Genomic DNA, 20,298 nt, shown 5'->3' on the forward strand with positions numbered 1-20,298 from the left:
TCAGTTCCATCAGATTTCCTCTTAGCCTCTGATAGCGGACTTGTTTCTGTGCTTCTCCTGTTGGCTTTCAGTGCTGCATTTGATACGATCGATCACAGCATTCTGTTACAGAGACTTGAACAGGTTATTGGGATTAAAGGAACTGCATTAACTGCATTGGTTTAAGTCATATTCATCTGATTTCAGTTTGTTCTTGTAAATGGAAAATCTTTGGATTCTGAAGACCTGAGCACTTTAGGGAGAAATTGTCTAGCTATAAAGTTACGCTAGATGGTATTTCCTTGGCTTCTAGTTCTACAGTGAGGAACCTTGGAGTTATTTTTGACCAGAATTTATTCTTGCATGAGTCATGAGCGCAGACTTATCTTTTTTTTCATTTGTGGTGTATTTTTTTGTGCTATTCCTGGGTATGTTAAGTATCGCTACTGAATAAGTGACACGTTCAAGGGTACAAACAATGCTGTTATGGTCCTAAAATAGCTTGGTTTAGTTATCAAAGTTTCATTTTCTTAACAAAAAAGATGCTGTTTTTATCCATTCTTGTTCTCTCATAACTGCATGCTCTTATGAAATAACTTCAAATCAAATCCTTAGTCACTGATAAGTGTGCGTGCTTCTCCCGCCCCTCCCAACGAAAACCCTGCCCCCCCTCACAGAAAATAGTTTCCATGTCCATGCGTGGGTTTCTCTCTGGGTACTTCTGCTTCCTGCCACCATCCAAAAACATGGATGTTGGGTTAATTGGTGACTCTAAGTTGTCCCTAAGAGTGAGACACCCTCTCAACCTTTAAGATCAGGCTTAAAACTTTCCTTTTTGATAAAGCTTACAGTTAGGGATGTCTCAGGTAATCCTGAAACATCCCATAGTTAAGCTGCTATAAGCCTCGACTGCTGAGGGACCTCTTATGTCACACCTTTCCTCACTTTGCCCCCCCCCCCCCCGTTTAATTTCTCATATGACATTATGTGACATTATTGTGGTCATTAACTTGTGTTTCCCTGCTCCAAAAGGTATCCTTTGAATGGTGTCGTGGTGTTTGTTACTTGTAGGCTTAAAACTTTCCTTTTTGATAAAGCTTATAGTTGGGGATGGCTCAGATGACCCTGAAAAATCCCATAGCTATGCTCCTCTTGACCTAGACTGCTGGAGGACCTCCCATGATGCACCTCTCAGGTTTATTGTTGTTCAAAGGGAGGTTTTTTATTTCTACAGTTGCCTCATACACGCTCAAGATGGGGGATTGAATCAAAGAGAAGTTTTGATGCAATCTGTTGGTTTGCTTCGCGAGGCTACTTTCTATTAATTGACTCTGTATGTATTAATTGGACTGAGTTTCCCCGCTCAGCGACACACCCGCTGAGGACAAAACCCTGGTAATTGGCAGCTCTATAGTCAGAAACGTGGCATTAGCGACACCAGCGACCATAGTCAAATGTATTCCAGGGGCCAGAGCGGGCGACATAGAATCCTATTTAAAACTGCCGGCTGAGGATAAGCGGAAATACGGTAAAATAGTTATTCACGTCGGCGGTAATGACACCCGGTTACGCCAATCGGAGGTCACTAAAATTAATGTTGCATCGGTGTGTAATTTTGCCAAAACAATGTCGGACACCGTAGTTTTCTCTGGATCCCTGCCAAATCTGACCAGTGATGACATGTTTAGCCGCATGTCCTCATTCAATCGCTGGTTGTCTAGATGGTGTCCAGCAAACAACGTGGGCTACATAGATAATTGGCAATCTTTCTGGAGAAAACCTGGTCTGATGAGGAGAGACGGCATCCATCCCACTTTGGAAGGAGCGGCTCTCATTTCTAGAAATATGGACGAATTTATTAGTCATCCAAAAACATGACAACCCAGGGTTGAGACCAGGATGCAGAGTTGTAGTCTTACACACTTCTCTGTGGCTTCCCACCTGATGCTGCCCCCCCCTCAATCAAAAAACACAAAAGGAGCAAATCCTCTTGTGCAAAAAAAATTTAAAACAAAAACTTTAACTGAACAAAAACATCAAACTATTAAATGTGGTTTGCTGAATATTAGATCTCTCCCTTTGAAGTCTCTGTTAGTGAATGATTTGATCTGTGATCATCATATTGATATATTTTGTCTTACAGAAACCTGGCTGCAGCAGGAGGATCATGTTAGCATTAATGAATCAACTCCCTCTGACTATTTAAATGTTCATGTTCCTCGAACCACAGGCAGAGGAGGAGGAGTGGCAGCTATCTTCAGATCAGGGTTACTAATCAGTCCTAGACCCAAGATTAGTTTTAGCTCTTTTGAATCTCTGATTCTCGGTTTTTCCCAAAGTGGAAATCACAAACACCTCTGGTGTTTGTTGTTCTAAGTTCTACAGTGAGGAACCTTGGAGTTATTTTTGACCAGAATTTATCATTTGATGCACATATAAAACTGGTTTCTAGGACTGCCTTCTTTCACCTTCGTAATATTGCTAAAATCAGGAACATCCTGTCTCAGGGTGATGCAGAGAAACTAGTTCATGCATTTGTTACTTCAGGACTGAACTACTGTAATTCCTTATTATTGGGCTGTCCCACATATTCTCTGAAAAGCCTCCAGCTGATCCAAAATGCTGCAGCCAGAGTTCTGATGAGAACTAACAGCAGAGATCATGTTTCTCCAGTTTTAGCTTCTCTTCATTGGCTCCCTGTTAAATTCAGAATAGAATTTAAGATTCTTCTTCTCACATATAAAGCTCTTAATGACCGAGCTCCATCATATCTTAAAGATTTAATTGTAAGGTATTTTCCTAACAGAGCACTTCGCTCCCAAACTGCAGGTTTACTTGTTGTTCCCAGAGTTTCTAAAAGTAGAATGGGAGGTAGAGCCTTCAGTTATCAGGTCCCTCTCTTGTGGAATAAGCTGCCAGTAAATGTCCAGGAAGCAGACACCCTTTCCACTTTTAAGATTAGGCTTAAAACTTTCCTTTCTGATAAAGCTTATAGTTAGGGATGGCTCAGGTAATCCTGAAACATCCCATAGTTAAGCTGCTATAGGCTTAGACTGCTGGGGGACCTCATCTGTCACACCTTTCCTCACTTTGCTCTCTTTTCCCCCTGTTTAATTTCTCAAATGATTTTATGTACATGTGACATTATTGTGGTTATTAACGTATGTTTCCCTGTTCCAACAGATATCCTTTGAATGGTGTTATGGTGTTTTTCCCCCCTCTTTTCCCTCTTTTCTGTCTTCTCAAACCCCAGCTGGTCGAGGCGGATGGCCACCCTTCCTGAGTCTGGTTCTGCCAGAGGTTTCTTCCTGGTTCTGGTTCTGTCAGAGGTTTCTTCCTGTTAAAGGGAGTCGTTCCTTTCCACAGTCCCTCAGGCTCAGGACGGGAGATTGGACTGAAGACAAGTTTCAGTGCAATCTGTTGGTTTCCTTAGCGAGGATATTGTTTTTGAATTGGCTCTATATGAATTAATTGGATTATGATTACAATGAATTGAATTCCAATTGGCTTGAATTGGACTATATTACTTAAGTGCCTTGACAATTGTTGTAATCTGGCGCTATATAAATAAAATTGAATTGAATTGAATTGAATACAGAAAACAGACGATCAAAAGCAGTCAGACTGGGATTACTGTAAATGTCTAAGCTCATGCTTTACCACAGACTGTAAGATAGTACAATAAAAAGATTTTAATTGTCTAGTGATGTGAGTTACCTAAGTTTTAAAGCATTTTATAAAGTGAATGTGAACACGAACATACAGACATGTGTTGATGCTGTTTGGTGAGTTTAACACTGCGCACTCACTGTAATTAATTAAATAATGTTAGTTCCAAATCTTTAAGAGTCAACAGGAGCAAGTTTCATTGTCATCAGCCCTTTTTTTAGACTCAGTATTCTCTCCTGCTGACTTATCTGTCATGAAGAATGTTCTCAGTGAAAGCCAAACAGCATATCTGGTCTTTGACTTATGAAAGATAGACGGAGACTCACTGATGTCTTTTCTTCATATTAAATTTTCTAAGAGAAGTGATTTGTTATGTCAGGTTATCTCAGAACCTGACCTGCTGCAAAGCCAGTTAGCTCCTGCATCAGCTGCCATGATGAAAGAACCCTACAAGAAGTGAACCAGCTTTGTGAAACTAAATATCCTGATCCGAACCTGAAGCTACTTCACTAAGACATTAATCCTGCTTGTAGTACAGGTCCCAGGGGCCTGTCAGGCCCTGTCTGAGGTTGAAACACATAAAAATTTCTTCTCTGACGCAGCTGTAGTTATGGAGTGTGTGAGTTCATGATGGCTCTGACATGGTCTAAAAAGAAAGAATTGGAAACACTACTGTGACAGAACATGTTGCCTGGAAACAACACCCTAACTCGTAAATTAAGAAAGGCATCTCCCCCTCATGTGAACAATACTTTCTGTCATGTTTTGGCCTTTTGTTGATCACTTCCTTTTAATTTCACAATGTTTAGTTATGATTAGCTTCCTGCTTTCAGTGAATATACTGGTCTCCAACTGTGAGCTACCCGTTTGTCACCTTTCCCTTTATATATGCACTACTTTCCAGTTTCTTCCATGTGCTGACGTGACTTGATACATGACAGTGCTGAAGCAATACATGCTGTGGCAGCCCTCTGTGGAGTTCAGTGCTCCAGCTGTTTAGTTTTTGTAGCCATGTGTTCTCTGGGTTCCTGAGCAGCTGGGACACCAGACCTGCTGGGTTATAGTTCAAAGGAGCCACAGCCCTAAACTCAAACCCGGTTCATCACCACCAACCTGTTCATGTTTCCAACTGATTTACCCCACTCAGTAACACACCTGATAAAGAAAAACAGCAATTCCTCCAACTGAAAGGCTCACACGTCATTAGATTCAGTATACTGTGTGAACGTAATTATTTATATTCCAACAATCCTCTCATTCAGCTGTCTTTAAGTCATTATCGTCTTCTCACAAAGTCCAGTCCACAACTTTTAGCCATCGATTATGATTTTATTTTGTAGAAAATGGACAAGAATATCAGGGTTTGTACAAAATGGATGTATATCATAGGTAGTAAGTCAGTAAATGCCACAAGAAAAAGTTCAGTGCAGTGTTGTAGATTCTACACTCAGAAAGTCTGCCACGAAAAACATGTTAAAATCAAGAATCAGCAGACAGGTCATACAATAGTTGATAGTCTGACTGTGTGTGAGCACAGCCAGCGCTGAAACTTCATGTTCTGACACTTCTTCATGCACTCAAATGTTACTGAAAAACACTTTTCTCATGTTTTTGATGTTTACAGTGTAATTTCTGCACCATTAGATCCAGATGTTTTAAAAGCTGCTCATGCTGTGACAGCCCGTTAGCTACTGGACAAAGATTTTGTCTTGAGGCTGGCTCCCTGGCTTGTTTTATCTGAAACCACCTGACACACAGTGATGACGAACAGCTAACCTCAGCTGCTTGTCATCACTGTGTGTTATAAAAGAGGAGGGTACTGATTAAGAAATCTGGGAATACTTCCTGCACACATACCTGTAGCTGATCTCTGAAGCCTGTACACACAGAGTGACTGCAATTATTATCAGAATGCATGTTTCCTATGACTCATTTTACATCAGTGAAGCATACTTGAACTGTTATGACAATGCTAAAGAGTTTTGATTTCTGCCATTTACTTGCTTCCTCTCTTCCTGTTTTACAGCTCTGTCGTTCTTCAGTTTGGGTCCTTTGGCTGAAATGGACAGATTGCTGTTGTCAACGTGTCAGCTGGCACAGTGAATAAATCATACATACAAGAAGGCAGAGATCTCTGTGACTCTTTCTCCAATGATCGGTCAGTTCAGGTCAGAGGGTATGACAGTTGTGGGGGTGGGTGGAGCAGCAAGAGTGAGAGGCTGTGAAAGAAAGAGAGAGAGTAAATTAGAACACAGCCTTTATTTGTATGGCTATGTGTATTTGTCCTTGTATGTTATGTTACACACACACATATATTATACATAAATATATATTAATATATATACATACAACCTCCTCTCCTGGGCTGCTTTTGGGTTTGGACTACACCCGAATAGAGGCAGACCAGACTACAGGCCCTGATGTGTAACTCCTCAGGTCCTCTACTACAGCGCTGCAGATAGAGGCAGTGGTTTTTGACAAGTATGGCCCCTCCCTCCCGTGTGATGTTTCCACAGGCAACCCTCGGCCTATTGTCTCCATGGAATGGAGGCGACAGGTTTTTGATGCCATCCATTCTATCTCATCCGGGTGCGAAAGCATCACAGAGACTGGTTGCCGCTAAGTTTGTCTGGCACGGCCTCAGAAATGATGTTAGCGAGTGGGATAACACCTGTCTTGAGTGCCTACGAGCCAAAGTACACCGCCATACCAAAGCCCCTTTAGAACTGTTCCAAGTGCCAGAAATACACTTTGATCATGTCAATGTAGAATTGGTCGGCCCTCTACCCCCTCTCATGGTTTCACTTAACTGTTGACCATGGTTGACCATGACCAGTGCCACTGTTACTTGGTCTGTGTCTCTGCAGCGGTCCACACTGCTGGACATCACAGCAGTCCCCCACGTCCCATCACGGCTTTCCCCAGTCCCATGTCCCTTCTGGGCTTCAGTTAGCCGACTGCATTTTCATTTTGTTAAACATTTTGTGGTGGACATGGGCAGCAGATGAGAACAGGTTTCGGTTGATTGCCTTAAACCAGCTCACGTGGATGTGGCCAAGCCCATTGAGCCACAATGTTTGATAACGTTTTCTGTGTTTGGTTCTGGCAGCCATATTGAGTGAGCTGTACTTGTTCTGGCTTGTAAATAAACAGCGAGGTCAAGCCTGTGTCCATTTCTGGTCTTTTCAATTTCTCACACATGCTTCCCTTCCTGACTACACTTCGAGTTCCTGTCCATGAAAACTACAAACACCATCAGTGACAAGGGAGGAGGATCCTGGAGGAGTCCAACATACTGTAAATATGCTTGTGTCAGGATAGCAGACATACACGATTTTGCCAAAAGTATTCACTCACCAATCCAAATAATTAAATTCAGGTGTTCCAATCACTTCCATGGCCAAAGGAGTATAAATTCAAGCACCTAGGCATGCAGACTGCTTCAACAAACATCTGTGAAAGAATGGGTCACTCTCAGGAGCTCAGTGAATTCCAGCGTGGTACAGCAAGTCCAGTCGTGAAATTTCCTCACTATTAAATATTCCACAGTCAACTGTCAGTGGAAGAGACTGGGAACGAAAGCAACTCAGCCATGAAATGGTCGGCCACGTAAAATGTCAGAGCGGGGTCAGCGGACGCTGAGGTGCATAGTGTGCAGAGCTCGCCAACTTTCTGCAGTCAATCGCTACAGACCTCCTAACTTCATGTGGCCTTCAGATTAGCTCAAGAACAATGTGTAGAGAGCTTCATGGAATGGGTTTCCTTGGTAACTGCATCCAAGCCATACATCACCAAGTGCAATGCAAAGTGTCGGATGCAGTGGTGTAAAGCACGCCGCCACTGGACTCTAAAGCAGTGGAGATGCTTTCTCTGGAGTGACAGATCACGCTTCTCCATCTGGCAATATGATGGAGGAGTCTGGGTTTGGCGGTTACCAGGGGAACGGTACTCATCTGACTGCATTGTGCCAAGTGTAAAGTTTGGTGGAGGGGGGGGATTATGGTGTGGGGTTGTTCTTCAGGACCTGGGCTTGGCCCCTTAGTTCCAGTGAAAGGAACTCTAACCAAGAGATTTTGGACCATTTCATGCTCCCAACTTTGTGGAAACAGTTTGGGGATGGCCCCTTCCTGTTCCAACATGACTGTGCACCAGTGCACAAAGCAAGGTCCATAAAGACATGGATGAGCCAGTTTGGTGTGGAAGAACTTGACTGGCCCGCACAGAGTCCTGACCTCAACCCGACAGAACACCTTTGGGATGAATTAGAGCAGAGACTGAGAGCCAGGCCTTCTGTCCATCATCAGTGTCTGACCTCATAAATGTGCTTCTGGAAGAATGGTCAAAATTTCCCGTAAACACACTCCTAAACTTTGTGGAAAGCTTGCTCAGAAGAGGGAAAGTGGAGGAAAGTGGGAAAGAAGAGGGAAAGTGGAGGTGTCTTTCAGAGGTTTGGAATGACAGCTTTTCAACACAACTGTTCAGGGTCAACAAAGTAAAGTGTGAAGTGTTGTGTTTGATTTATTTATTTATTTATTGGATAGTCTTTGAGAAAATGCTTTCTTGCAATAGCAGGAATATTTGTCAAGTGACACCATGTACAAATGATTTTAAAAAACACATGTACCAGCTGAGTGCAAAAGGAACCTCCCTATGAGAGGAGGACCAGACCAACAAAGAACTGAAGTCTTACATCATATGGTCCAAAGCTGCGTCTCTGCCTGAAGAGAAGAAAACAGATGATGGCTGAGATTGCGGTCTCAGCCAGTGTGAAGAGAAGGAGGGATGACTTGATTCCCCTGCTCAGCCTCTGTTGGATACAGATATTTTTGTCGTTACATAGGAGAGGCACAGAACATGTTCCTTCATTAATTCTCTCTAATAACAACAGTCTCACTTGCAACTACAGGTAACATTATGAAATGGAAAAGAACCTTAGGAGGCGTTTATTTCCTCAAACAATATGCTTTCTAATTTGACTATTTATTAATCTATATATAAAAGAAAAAACACCCCAGAGCCAAGTGTTTATGGAGATATGATGAGGAATTGCAACTTGGCTTAGACTAATCCAGAGAACTGACTGCTGGCTGGTGACTGGTCACCTAAGCAGTTGTTATATCTGCTGTGTGAACACAACCAGAGAAGAGGCCCTTGAGAATATGAAATCTTTCAACAAGCTCTCACCTCCACCGCTAATTTTTTTTTGTCTGTAAAATGTCCTGATATTACTGTTACTGCTGTACTTGAATTGAATTGAACAAAAGACAAAAGTATGACAACATTGAGACATAGAACAACCAAATTACATAAAACAAACACAACAACAAACAAAAATTGACAAAAAAGGTACAAGATAACATGGCTGACACCCACTGTGGCATAGTGTTTGTTGTCACAGTTGCCATGCATCATTTTGATGCAGGTCACCTCTGGATTCTTATCCATGTCCACAGAGTAGATGATGACAGCCACCACTGACAGCACCCCAGAGGCCATGCTCACCACAAAACACACCTGCAGCTGAACAAACACATTTCATCTTTTTACATGTTAGTAGTGGCACAACAGTTGTAGTAGTGATGTGATGTTCGGGATATGTACAGTATTTACAGAGGTTCTGTCTCCCTTTATTTGTAGCTAGTTTAAATCCTGATCAGGTGTCAACAAACAGCTTCTTAATTTGCTTATGCTTTTTATGGTAACTGTTGTATCTGTGCCACTGTATACATACTCTGAAAAGAGTTTTTTTCATTAATTTAATCCCTGACTGTCACAGAAAACAAACTGAACATTGCTTTTAGGTTGTCATACCCTCCCCACTTCTGCCACTGCTCTGTCTCTCTGCCTGCATGTGTGTGCCTGTGCTTTATGTATGGGAGGTCTGCCCATCAGCACACTACAGGCTGTATTTCCATGTCAGTCTTATTTGAGCTGCATCATTCCTTCTCTTGTCCTCCGGATTACTCACTCCCTGCTGATTCTGTACCTCCTGCACACAATAAACAACTGCCTGACCCCTCTCAGTGCTTTGAATCTGGATTTCCAGTCTACCTGTGACATTTTGTATGCTACAATTTCCAACACAAAACAACATTTAAAGGGATGAGGTGAGAAGCTACAGCACTGACAGTTAGCTGTGGATGTGCATGTTTGGAGTAGACTCACAAACTTCATGGTGCAGTGTTTGTCCAAGATGACAGCGACCACTCCTGCTGTGACGAACTAAGAACACACACATCAACAAGATAAGAAGGCACAAACATTAAGTCCCCTCTGATCAAAGCCTTGTAACTCATAACTTTTAAATTATGGCTGTCAAATTCAACACATTTATAACATGTTCCAGTCTCCCTTTGTTGCCTATAAAATCATATTCCTGATCCAGACTCCATTCCAGCTGATGCTGATAGCTGAACCATAGTGTTAATTACCTGGGGCAATACAAATGTATTCAGTATGTCTGTCGGTATATTATGATCAGCAGCAGCTCTCCACAGATTTCTCATTCACTTCCAAAAACAACTATATCACAGCCATGTTACCCACAAGACCACCTTCTTAAAGGAAACAATAAGAGCTGAACATCTGTAAAAAACATGTTTGCATTTAGAAATCTTTTATTTGGGTAACAAATCAATAGATTTTAAAATAAAATTAAGTTTGCAGTTCATTTCGATCAATAACACAGAAATGAAATGTGATTAAATATTAATTCTTCAGGAGACCTAAACTATAGAAATGCATATATACAGTATACACACTAAAAAAGAAAAGCACAGACTCACCATTAGGCCACTCCACCAAGGAACACCCAGGGCGACCACATCAGTGAGCTCAGTGAAATGCAGAGGGATGGAGTAAGACATGACCATCAGCCCCAGCATCACCTGACTCACCTGACACACACACATTCCAGCCACACATTACTATCAAGAGAAGACGACTGCATCCTGGCTCTTATGGTAGAAGCACATGCAAAATGCAGATTTTTAAGAAATCCATCTGTCTTGCACCAGCACAACAGCTACTGAATTTTTACTGATTTTACTGATTTTTACCCAGCTCCATCTGTTATTTTGCAGTAAGCGTCTCACAAACACATATATATTTCTGTGAAATGTGGAAGCCGGGCCATTAGATTTTGGATCCTCATCAAGTTAATGAATGACTTAGACCTTCCGGCACTGTGATTAGTGTATATTTAATATTTGTGTTGGAGTCTTCCACTTTTCAGGGAAACTATGGGGTTTTAGTTGTAATTGTTTCTGCTGCTTTACATTGAAAAAATATGTCCATCTGTTTTGTCTTGTTTTACTTCCTGTCCTTGTTGTTTTACTTTTTTCCTCAAAAAGAGGAAATTCCCAGTTGTTGATTTCCAGTTGGTCTGTTTTTGCTGTCGCTTCTCTACCCCACCACTAATTTGTGTGTCACTTTGTGTCTCATGTCTTCTTTTTTACTATTGGCTTCACTTTGGTTCTGGGATGTATACTTGTGTTTGAACTTAATATAGTCCTCATTCTCCAACTAACTTTTCTACCTATTCTAGAATGTGCTGCACCACACTGGCAGCAAGTTGCAGCAGAATTGATCATAGTTTATGTATTTCATATTATTTTTAGATTTCCACTGAACTACTTTTCTCCACAAAAAGTTGATTCTTGAGGGTTTTTTCTGCACTGGCTTAGAAATTGTACTGCTTGAGTGGATTGTCCTTATACTTCTGACCCTTTTTATCTAGGATGGTGCCGCTTTAGTGGCAGCATCTTTCTTTGCAACTTCTTAAGATTTTCTACTGAGCTTTTTTCTGTGAAAAGACAGATTTGTGAAACATTTTTTTTAAAGCTGGTTTAGATAATGTGCTGCTGGAATGTTTTCTGCTGGTAACTCTGGCAATTCAAAATATCTGTTATGATGTGTAACCATGGCAACGGGAAAGATGTCTGCATGTGGGAGCAACTGATTGAGCTTCCTAAAGCCAATGTGTATTGCCTTGAATAAGACCAGAAATCCAGCAAAGTTGAAGAGGCGACATCTAGGATGCAGAGCAGGAACAAAATGGTAGAAAAGGTGAAAGAGGGTTAAGCCATTCCTCCCCCGATCATCATGATCATGGGATTGTTTTATTTAATATTTTTTCAGTATTTCAGGATGGAGAGATGTGTTTCTGGAACGCTGGAATGCAGTACTGGGGCTCCACAGAGTACTGTTTTGGCTCCTTTTCTTTTCACCCTCAATACATCAGACTTCAGGTACAACTCAGAGTCCTGCCACATACAGAAGTATTCTGATGATACGGCTGTTGTGGCATGTGTGCGCGGTGGACAGGAGAAGGAGTACAGGGACCTTGTGGAGTCCTTCAATGACTGGACCAAAAAGAACTGTCTGCTCCTGAACACTACCAAAACCAAAGAGCTGGTGGTGGACTTTGGGAGATCTAAAACTCCATACCAGTCAGTCTGCATTGATGGAGGATAGATAGAGACTGTCCAGTCCTGCAAATACCTGGGGGTGGTGCTGGATAATACACTGGAGTGGGCTGCCAACATAGAAGCAGTGTACAGGAAGGGCCAGAGCTGTCTCTTCTTCCTGAGACTGCTCAGGTCCGTCATCATCTGCAGTGACATGATGTGCAAGTTTTATCACACTATCATTGAGAGTGCACTGTTCTATGCTGTCTGCTGGGGGAGTTGCACTACAGACAAAAACTGTAGGCACCTGGACAAAAAAGGCTGGTTCTGTGGTAGGCAGAAGGCAGAAGGTGAGATCCTCTCAGTGCTGTGGTGGAGCAAACAAGTGACAGGAGGAAACTATATTCTGTTTTGGAGAACAATAAACTTCCTCTCCACAGCATCCTGGCAGGACAGAGGAGCAGCTGCAGTGAGAAGTTCATCTCACTGCGCTTCAGGACTGAGAGGTTCAGGAGGTCCTTTGTCCTTTGTCAACTCCACTGCAGACAGAGCGATAACAGTAAACGGGGAGGATTACAGAGCTGGTTAACAACAGATGGTGTAATCCTGGACATGTCACCGAGAAGGAGTGTCTCTGCACCCTTGATGTTGAACTGCTGGCTGTAAGTTTCTGTCCATGTTGTCTACTGAGAGAGTTCACCTGTTACCTGCTGATGCTGTGTGTGACATCAATTAATATCTGTCTCTGAGGGCATTGAACCGGCACCACATACATACATATGTGTGTGCATGTTTGTGTATTAATATACTTATTTAGACGACAAAAAAATTTGTGCTAATAAATAAAACTACATGAAATGGATGGAGTTTTTTTTACATCTCTTTCAACTCATTGCATATTTCTTTTTATTTGATGGACTTATTTCTGAAAATCTTGTCCTTACACATCTCAACGTAACCCTTCAAAAATTCTGAACTCATCACTTAATCTCTCATCTTTCTCTATATGTCACTGCAAAGAGACAGAAGAAGTGTTACTCACCCCCAGACACTTGGGCTCTCCTCTCTGTATGGCAGCCCGCAGTTCCTGCTGTCTGTCAGTAAGCTTTACAACATTCACATCTTCCAGCACCTGGACTGTCAGATCCCTGGAGATTGACACTGCCATCACCTGTTGAGGACAGCAGAGCTCAATATGTACTGCACTCATCTTATAAATCATCCAATCCTTAATTCCAAGAGCTTTCCCATATCATACATGTAAACTGGTTTTAGTTTTCTCCCAAGTGTTTAAGTAACCATCAGCTGCACTCTACACAGTCCTGAGTCAATATTTACACAATTGCTTTACTCAGATCTGAATATTATACTTTTCAACTTATTCCAGTGCATCACTTCTCCATGTCATGATAATATCAAATCAGACTAACGATGTGTACTGCAATTTAGTGGAACCCAACTTAATAGATCTAAACAAAGAACTGATCCTTGTTTTCATGAGGAGTGGAGACAAAGTTTTCTCTTTTCCAGTTAAATCTTTGTCCAAGCTAAAAATGAAAATCACAAGCTCCTGGCTGAGGGCTTCAAAGTTGGAGTTCTCCCCACTGAATGAGGGTCACCTCGCTGTGGCAGCAAGTTGCAGGAGGGAAGATTGTGACTGTGGTTTGTGTGTATGATTCTTGGAATCTCTTGGTCATTTTCTGGAGGGGTGTCACCTGAAGATTCAATTGTTGTTCTTGGGGGACTTCAATGCCCATGTGGGCAATGATGGAGTGACCTAGAGGGGCATGACTGTGTGGAACGGTCTCCGTGATCTGAACCAGAGCAGTGTTTTTGTTTTAGGACTTCTGTGCTAGTCATGGATTGTCTATTACAAACACCATGTTTGAGAATAGGGTGATTCATATGTGTACGTGGTAACAGGCCACCAGGTCCATGATAGTTGTTTCATCAGACCTGCGGCCATATCTCTTGGATACTCGTGAAGAGAGGGGCAGAGCTGTCAACAGATCACCAGCTGGAGGTGAGTTGGATCCGTTAGCGGGTAAGACTTCTGCACAGATCTGGTAAGTCCAAACTGGTAGTGAGGGTGAACTGGGAATGTCTGGCAATGTCTGTCCATGAGATCTTCAACTCATATCTACAGTTTTTCTCACCTGCTGACCGTGGTTGGGAACATAGAATCTGAATAAACCATGTTCAAGACCTACACTGTGGATGTGACTTCCAGGAGCTGTGGCCAGAAGGTTGTTGTTCTTGTCGTGGCTGTAACTGGAGGACCCACGGGTGGAAACCAGTAGTGAGGAAAGCAATTAGGCTAAAAAAAGAGGCCTTCACCTAAAGCAATGGACAGGTACTGAGAGGCTAAAAGGGCGGATGCGGTGGTGGTTGCTGAAGCTAAAACTTGGGTGTGGGAGGAATTTAGCGAGGCCACAGAATTCCAGTTGACCTCAAGGATGTTCTGGCAAACCATTCAGCAACTCAGAAAGGGAAGGCAGGGCCCTGGTTGTGCTTGGCCTGGTTGGAGAACTGCTGACCCAAACTGAGGATATCGTTCGGAGGTGGAAGGAACATTAGCTAGGAAATCTAGCCTGCATGTCCTCTACACAGAAGACAGTCTAAGGACTTGGGGGAAGACTTGCCCATTGCCTTGGCAGAGGTAGCTGGGTATTTAAAAAGGTTCCCAGTGGTAAAGCGCTGGGGATGGACGAGATTCACCCCAAGATACTGAAGTGTTTCACCCCTTCTTTGAACAGTGGACCAGATCTTTACCTTTGCAGAGATGCTGCGGGGACCATGGGAGTTTGACCATCCAGTCTACATGTGTTTTGTGGATTTGGAGATGGCTTCCAACCATGTCCCCTAAGAGATTATGTGAGGGGTGCTGTGGGATTATGGGGTACCTCAGCTCATTTATGATGTGTGTTGGACTCATGCCAGGGCTAGGATGTCTCTTGGTTGACTAGAGACACCTATGGAGGAGCTGGAAAGTGTTGCTGGGGAGAGGGATGTCTGGGTTTCTCTCTTGGACCTGTTGCCTCTGCGACCCGAACTCGGATGGATCAAATTTAGGTGTAAAACTGAGGACTGGGTTGGCACATGGCTAGATCAGAAGGTTTCTGTGAAGCTAGATGGTTTGGGATTTCCCTCCTTTTGTCATCTTGTTCTCTGTATCTTTCTGCAGGTATCTTTGCCTTCAGAGCTTAATGTTTCTCATGTGTGATATCTGGTTCCAGCAATATAAGTATAGTCTGTTACAATGCTCATGTTTTCTGTCCTCTGTTCTCTGTCAGCCTGGTCAGTCAGGGCAGCTGCCCACCCTGAATCTGGTTCTGCTGAAGGTTTCTTCACTTTTATTAAATACTTTCTCACAATAATGCAAAAGAGCCTAACATAACATGTTCAATTAATCTACTTGGATATAAGTGATGCTCAGAACCCCCAAAACAACATGAGACACAAATTATTATTTTTTTTATTGTTATTATTACTAATTTTATAATTACCTTCCCGAGAACCCTAATTTTCCTTTTTCTGGTTTGAGTCCATCTACTACAAACTGTTTGCTAACAGGTTGTCACTGAAGATTCTTTTCCACCTGGCAATGTTGGTTGGTTCCTGTTGATTTAAATGTCTGATGTGAAGATTTTTTAGGCAGAGGACAGAACTGAAGGCAGACTTCATGTTCAAAGTTTTGAATTAAACAGTGAAGTTCCAGTATCTTCTGAAGTGAGTGTCTGCTGGAAACTGCATCTAAAGTTCTAACTGAATATTTTCCTGAAGCCAGGTGTCAGGACTCTGTGACACTTTATGTTTTGAATCATGTTTTTTCTCGTCAGTTCCTGTTTTATTTTGAAATATTAACCCTTGAGGCACCCGAGATTTTTTTCTAAAATCCTTGATTTTGTCAAATAAATTTCAAAAGGCTATATCTTAAAACTGATAAGAGATGGAGACTTTCTGTAAATTAGAGAAATCTCAAGGATGACCCAAAGTTTATGTAGGAAGCAAATTTACACACCTAATTTGCACATTATGACGTCATGGGTGGCGGCCATCTTGGATTATAGAATTTTTATGAAATTTTCCTGTTTCAATGATGAAATGCAGCCTTTTCCCCCCCAAATATGCCCCTTTTAATCTTTGTACATCTTAATCAATATTCTACATTCAATGTGCTATACAATGCAAAATGTTCAGGGAAATAGCAGAGTAAACCAACACTGTAAAATATTTCTAATAAATGGCCGAAAAATCTTCCAATAGCTTTATCCAATTCTGGTACCCCACCTCATCAGTCAAATACTCAAAGCCTACATTTCCATAACCTGGTTTAGTGAGACGCATGTTGGCTGACTTGGCTCTGCGCTGTATGACAGCGCGTCTGCCTCTTAATGCACCACTTGTGCCACCTTGCGCTCCTGTCATGTCTCCAACAAGTGCGCCAACATGTGCTCCGGTCAAGTGAACAGACGCAGCATGGCTGCGGCTGCATGAACTGCGCCGCTACGTTTTCCCCCAGCTCTCCCACTGACACTTCAACCATGTCTGACATGTCCATAGAGATTTATTAAGCTACTTACTGCGCGATCACAGACACTATGTCAGAAAGCACAGTGTTCACTTGGCGAGCTCCATAAAAAGACAGAACACCCATTACTCCCAGCCTCATTCCCTCCAGTACAACCACGCCTGCTAACTCCTCGATGCTGTCACGTACCAGTGAGGGATTCAGGACACAGATGCAGGGTCTTAGGGTTCAACATGGTTTTTATTATTAACACAAGACACCGATGACGGCACTGCAGGGCGATCTCCCGCAGCGCAAAAGAAAAGGGCTATAAACGCCTAAGCGCTCTCCTTTGTAACTACGAGGGAGGAGGAGCGCGGCTATGAAAGTTTGCAAAACATAAAGTCTCTCCAAAACGGGAGGAAAACCAAAAGCTATGAAAACTTAACAAAGCAAAGTCACGCTCTCAAAGTGAGGCGGATTTAAACAAAGGCGCACTCTTTCAAAACAGAGGCTCTATAAAACTTTAACTTAAAGCTCTCCTTTAACGGAGGCGACTATGACCAGAAACAACGAAAAATCACTCCGTGAAAATGGAGGAAAAACAAGGCTATGGAACTTACCGTAACAATAAATAAACTAAGGCTATTGCTGTGGAATAAATTACAAAGCAAGGTGCGCTGCAGGAGAGTCGCTCGCTGCAGGCTCGTGGGATCTGTGGCAAACAAGGCGAGGTGGCTGGTAGTGATGCTCATGGACAGAGACATACTGGCACAAGACAAGGGAAACGCAGACTATTTCAACACATGAGGGACCAAGGGGAACAGGTGGAAACACTTAGGAATCAGGGAAGACAAAGAGACGCCTGACACGGGAGGAAGAGCAAGATACCTGAAACTAGAGGGGAAAGTTTTTTCAAAATAAAACAGGAAGTGACAAGACATGAAACAGAACGTAGATCGTGACAGATGCAAACTTCGACCCCGTGAAACATTTTCCTCACCACCTACATTGCTGGGCAAAGGATCTGAAGTTGGTGTTTGGTGTAGGGAAACACTACACCATCATCTTCCAAAGGTAGATTTTCCCCTTCAGAATCAGGATTAGCGAATAGAAGACCCAGCGCTTCTTTGCAGGAAAACGTTTTAGTGGACATTGTACGATTATTTCAAAGAAATACTCGCTAATGCTGCCTATATCACTCTGCTGATGTAGGTCAATGGTGCACTCACTGGTGAAGAACTCGTACTGATTCAACTTGCTGTAGCGCGAAAATTTTAAATAGAGGGATGATGTTTTTTGCGTCAGAGGTGAAGTGTGACATGTCTGCCAACCAGAGGTGGAGAGTAGGAACAAAATATGACGTTATTTTTGCCACAATGGGCCGTTCTATTCAGGACGCCATCTTGTCGACTTAAGTCGACCATGACGCTAGAAGGGTTAACTTCCCTCTCGTTTCAGGTATCTTGCCCTTCCTCTTGTGTCAAGTGTCTGATTGTCTTCCCCGATCCTTTGCATTCCTTGTATCCTTTGAATGGTGTTATGGTGTTTTTCCCCCCTCTTTTCCCTCTTTTCTGTCTTCTCAAACCCCAGCTGGTCGAGGCAGATGGCCACCCTTCCTGGTTCTGGTTCTGCCAGAGGTTTCTTCCTGGTTCTGGTTCTGCCAGAGGTTTCTTCCTGGCTCTGGTTCTGCCAGAGGTTTCTTCCTGGTTCTGGTTCTGCCAGAGGTTTCTTCCTGGTTCTGCCAGAGGTTTCTTCCTGGTTCTGGTTCTGCCAGAGGTTTCTTCCTGGCTCTGGTTCTGCCAGAGGTTTCTTCCTGGTTCTGGTTCTGCCAGAGGTTTCTTCCTGGTTCTGCCAGAGGTTTCTTCCTGGTTCTGCCAGAGGTTTCTTCCTGGTTCTGGTTCTGCCAGAGGTTTCTTCCTGGCTCTGGTTCTGCCAGAGGTTTCTTCCTGGCTCTGGTTCTGCCAGAGGTTTCTTCCTGGTTCTGGTTCTGCCAGAGGTTTCTTCCTGGTTCTGGTTCTGCCAGAGGTTTCTTCCTGAGTCTGGTTCTGCCAGAGGTTTCTTCCTGGTTCTGGTTCTGCCAGAGGTTCCTTCCTGGTTCTGGTTCTGCCAGAGGTTTCTTCCTGTTAAAGGGAGTCGTTCCTTTCCACAGTCCCTCAGGCTCAGGACGGGAGATTGGACTGAAGACAAGTTTCGGTGCAATCTGTTGGTTTCCTTAGCTAGGATATTATTTTTGAATTGGCTCTATATGAATTAATTGGATTATGATTACAATGAATTGAATTCCAATTGGCTTGAATTGGACTATATTACTTAAGTGCCTTGAGATGAGAATTGTTGTAATCTGGCGCTAAATAAATAAAATTGAATTGAATTGATCCCAAAGTGTTTTCACCTGTTCCCTATGGTCCCTCATGCGTCTCCCTCTGTCTCGTGCCAGTGTAACTACCTCCTTGAGCGTTCCTCACTCCAGCCTTACCATAGCGACCATAGTCTTGTGAATTCCAGGATCTTGTATTGATACGTTTCCTCCTTCAGAGTGCTTTTTTGTTGTAATCATAGCCATAGTTTAGTTTATGCGATACTTTTCATAGTCTGTTTGTTTTCCTCCGTTTGGAGTGATCTTTTGTTTCCCTGATAACTTTCATAGTTCCTCTGTTAGTGGAGCATCCTGCATTCGTAGAATAAAGTTTTATAGCGCCTCCATTAGAAGGAGTGTTTTTGGTTTGGTAAAGTATTTTCATAGTGCCTCCATTAAAGGAGAGCCTCATAGTACTGTCTATTTTTTCATGTGTGGAGTGATTTTGAGTTTGTCTTTGTTATCCGTGCCTCCGGTTATTAGGAGAGCGTCTTCGTTTTCGTTCCGCCTCTTGATAGAGAGCGCAGAGTTAATTTGTACATTTCTATAGCTTTTGGTTTTCTTCCTGGAGTGGAGAGAGTTTTGTTTGATAACTTTTATAGTCACACACCTCAATATAATTATCGAGGTAAGTGTGGTAGGATTTCCACAGCCTCTTTCTTTCCTCTGTCAAGGAGTACTACGAGTGGTTTATTATAATAAACTCTATTATTGAGAAGATCCTGTGTCCTGCCTGCTCCTGACACCAGGCAACAGAAACATGAGACAGATTATAGCTGACATGAAGATGCATAGCTGAAACACACCGATGTTTGAAGGGAGCTTCAGCTCCTCCGGAGCCCTCTGACTGTTTCTGCCAGAGTTTAACGGGCTGTCTCCACACTGCTGGCTGATCTTCTTTTGTTTATACGGCAAACAAAAAAATTCTCCTGATGGGACAAAGGTTTAGTTTCCTTATCTGTGAGCTACAGTTTGATGACGACCCGACAGTACACAGTCTAACGTGACTTCACAAGAATGACTGAAGGTTAAACTGAGCGACATGAAACGCACGATCTGTCTACATGCTCGTTTACGCAGTCGTTACGCACAGACTGATGAGGGCCCATTGCGTAGGTTTGTCCAGGCACCGTCTGCGGCAGGCAATCATCAAGTTAACACATAGTTAGCACACATAGACCCCCCTCCACACACACACACACACACCCCAAACAGTACAAAATGTCTCATTCTTACCTTTTGTCTTTATGAAAATAAGAGAGATTCGTCCTTCACACCTCACTCTTCGGTGGAGCGTTAGTAATCTTTGAAGCGCGTCCCTGGCCTCCCTGCTGTCCTGGCGGGTGCGTGAGGGGACGTGTTTATCAGAAAGT

General features: G+C 42.9%; 1 protein-coding gene across 3 annotated transcripts; it reads right to left on the reverse strand.

Annotated features, from left to right (window-relative positions):
- Positions 1-4,956: 4,956 nt before the first annotated feature.
- tmem176 (transmembrane protein 176) lies at positions 4,957-20,276 on the reverse strand. 3 transcript variants are annotated; one of them, XM_072383684.1, is made up of 7 exons: positions 20,162-20,267; positions 13,099-13,227; positions 10,434-10,544; positions 9,814-9,870; positions 9,022-9,168; positions 8,339-8,455; positions 4,957-5,867 (listed from the first exon to the last, which is right to left on the reverse strand). In XM_072383684.1, the coding sequence occupies exons 2-7, from the start codon at positions 13,222-13,224 to the stop codon at positions 5,808-5,810; spliced, it is 618 nt and encodes a 205-aa protein (XP_072239785.1). In that variant the 5' UTR covers positions 13,225-13,227; positions 20,162-20,267; the 3' UTR covers positions 4,957-5,807. The 3 variants fall into 3 exon arrangements, with proteins under 3 accessions (XP_072239785.1, XP_072239786.1, XP_072239787.1); XM_072383685.1 differs by lacking the exon at positions 20,162-20,267 and adding an exon at positions 15,563-15,630; XM_072383686.1 differs by lacking the exon at positions 8,339-8,455 and having other exon boundaries at positions 20,162-20,276.
- Positions 20,277-20,298: the final 22 nt, after the last annotated feature.

The sequence above is a fragment of the Leuresthes tenuis genome, unplaced genomic scaffold (assembly GCF_036924035.1).
Source record: "Leuresthes tenuis unplaced genomic scaffold, fLeuTen1.0.hap1 SCAF_4, whole genome shotgun sequence".
NCBI classification, from domain to species: Eukaryota; Metazoa; Chordata; class Actinopteri; order Atheriniformes; family Atherinopsidae; genus Leuresthes; species Leuresthes tenuis.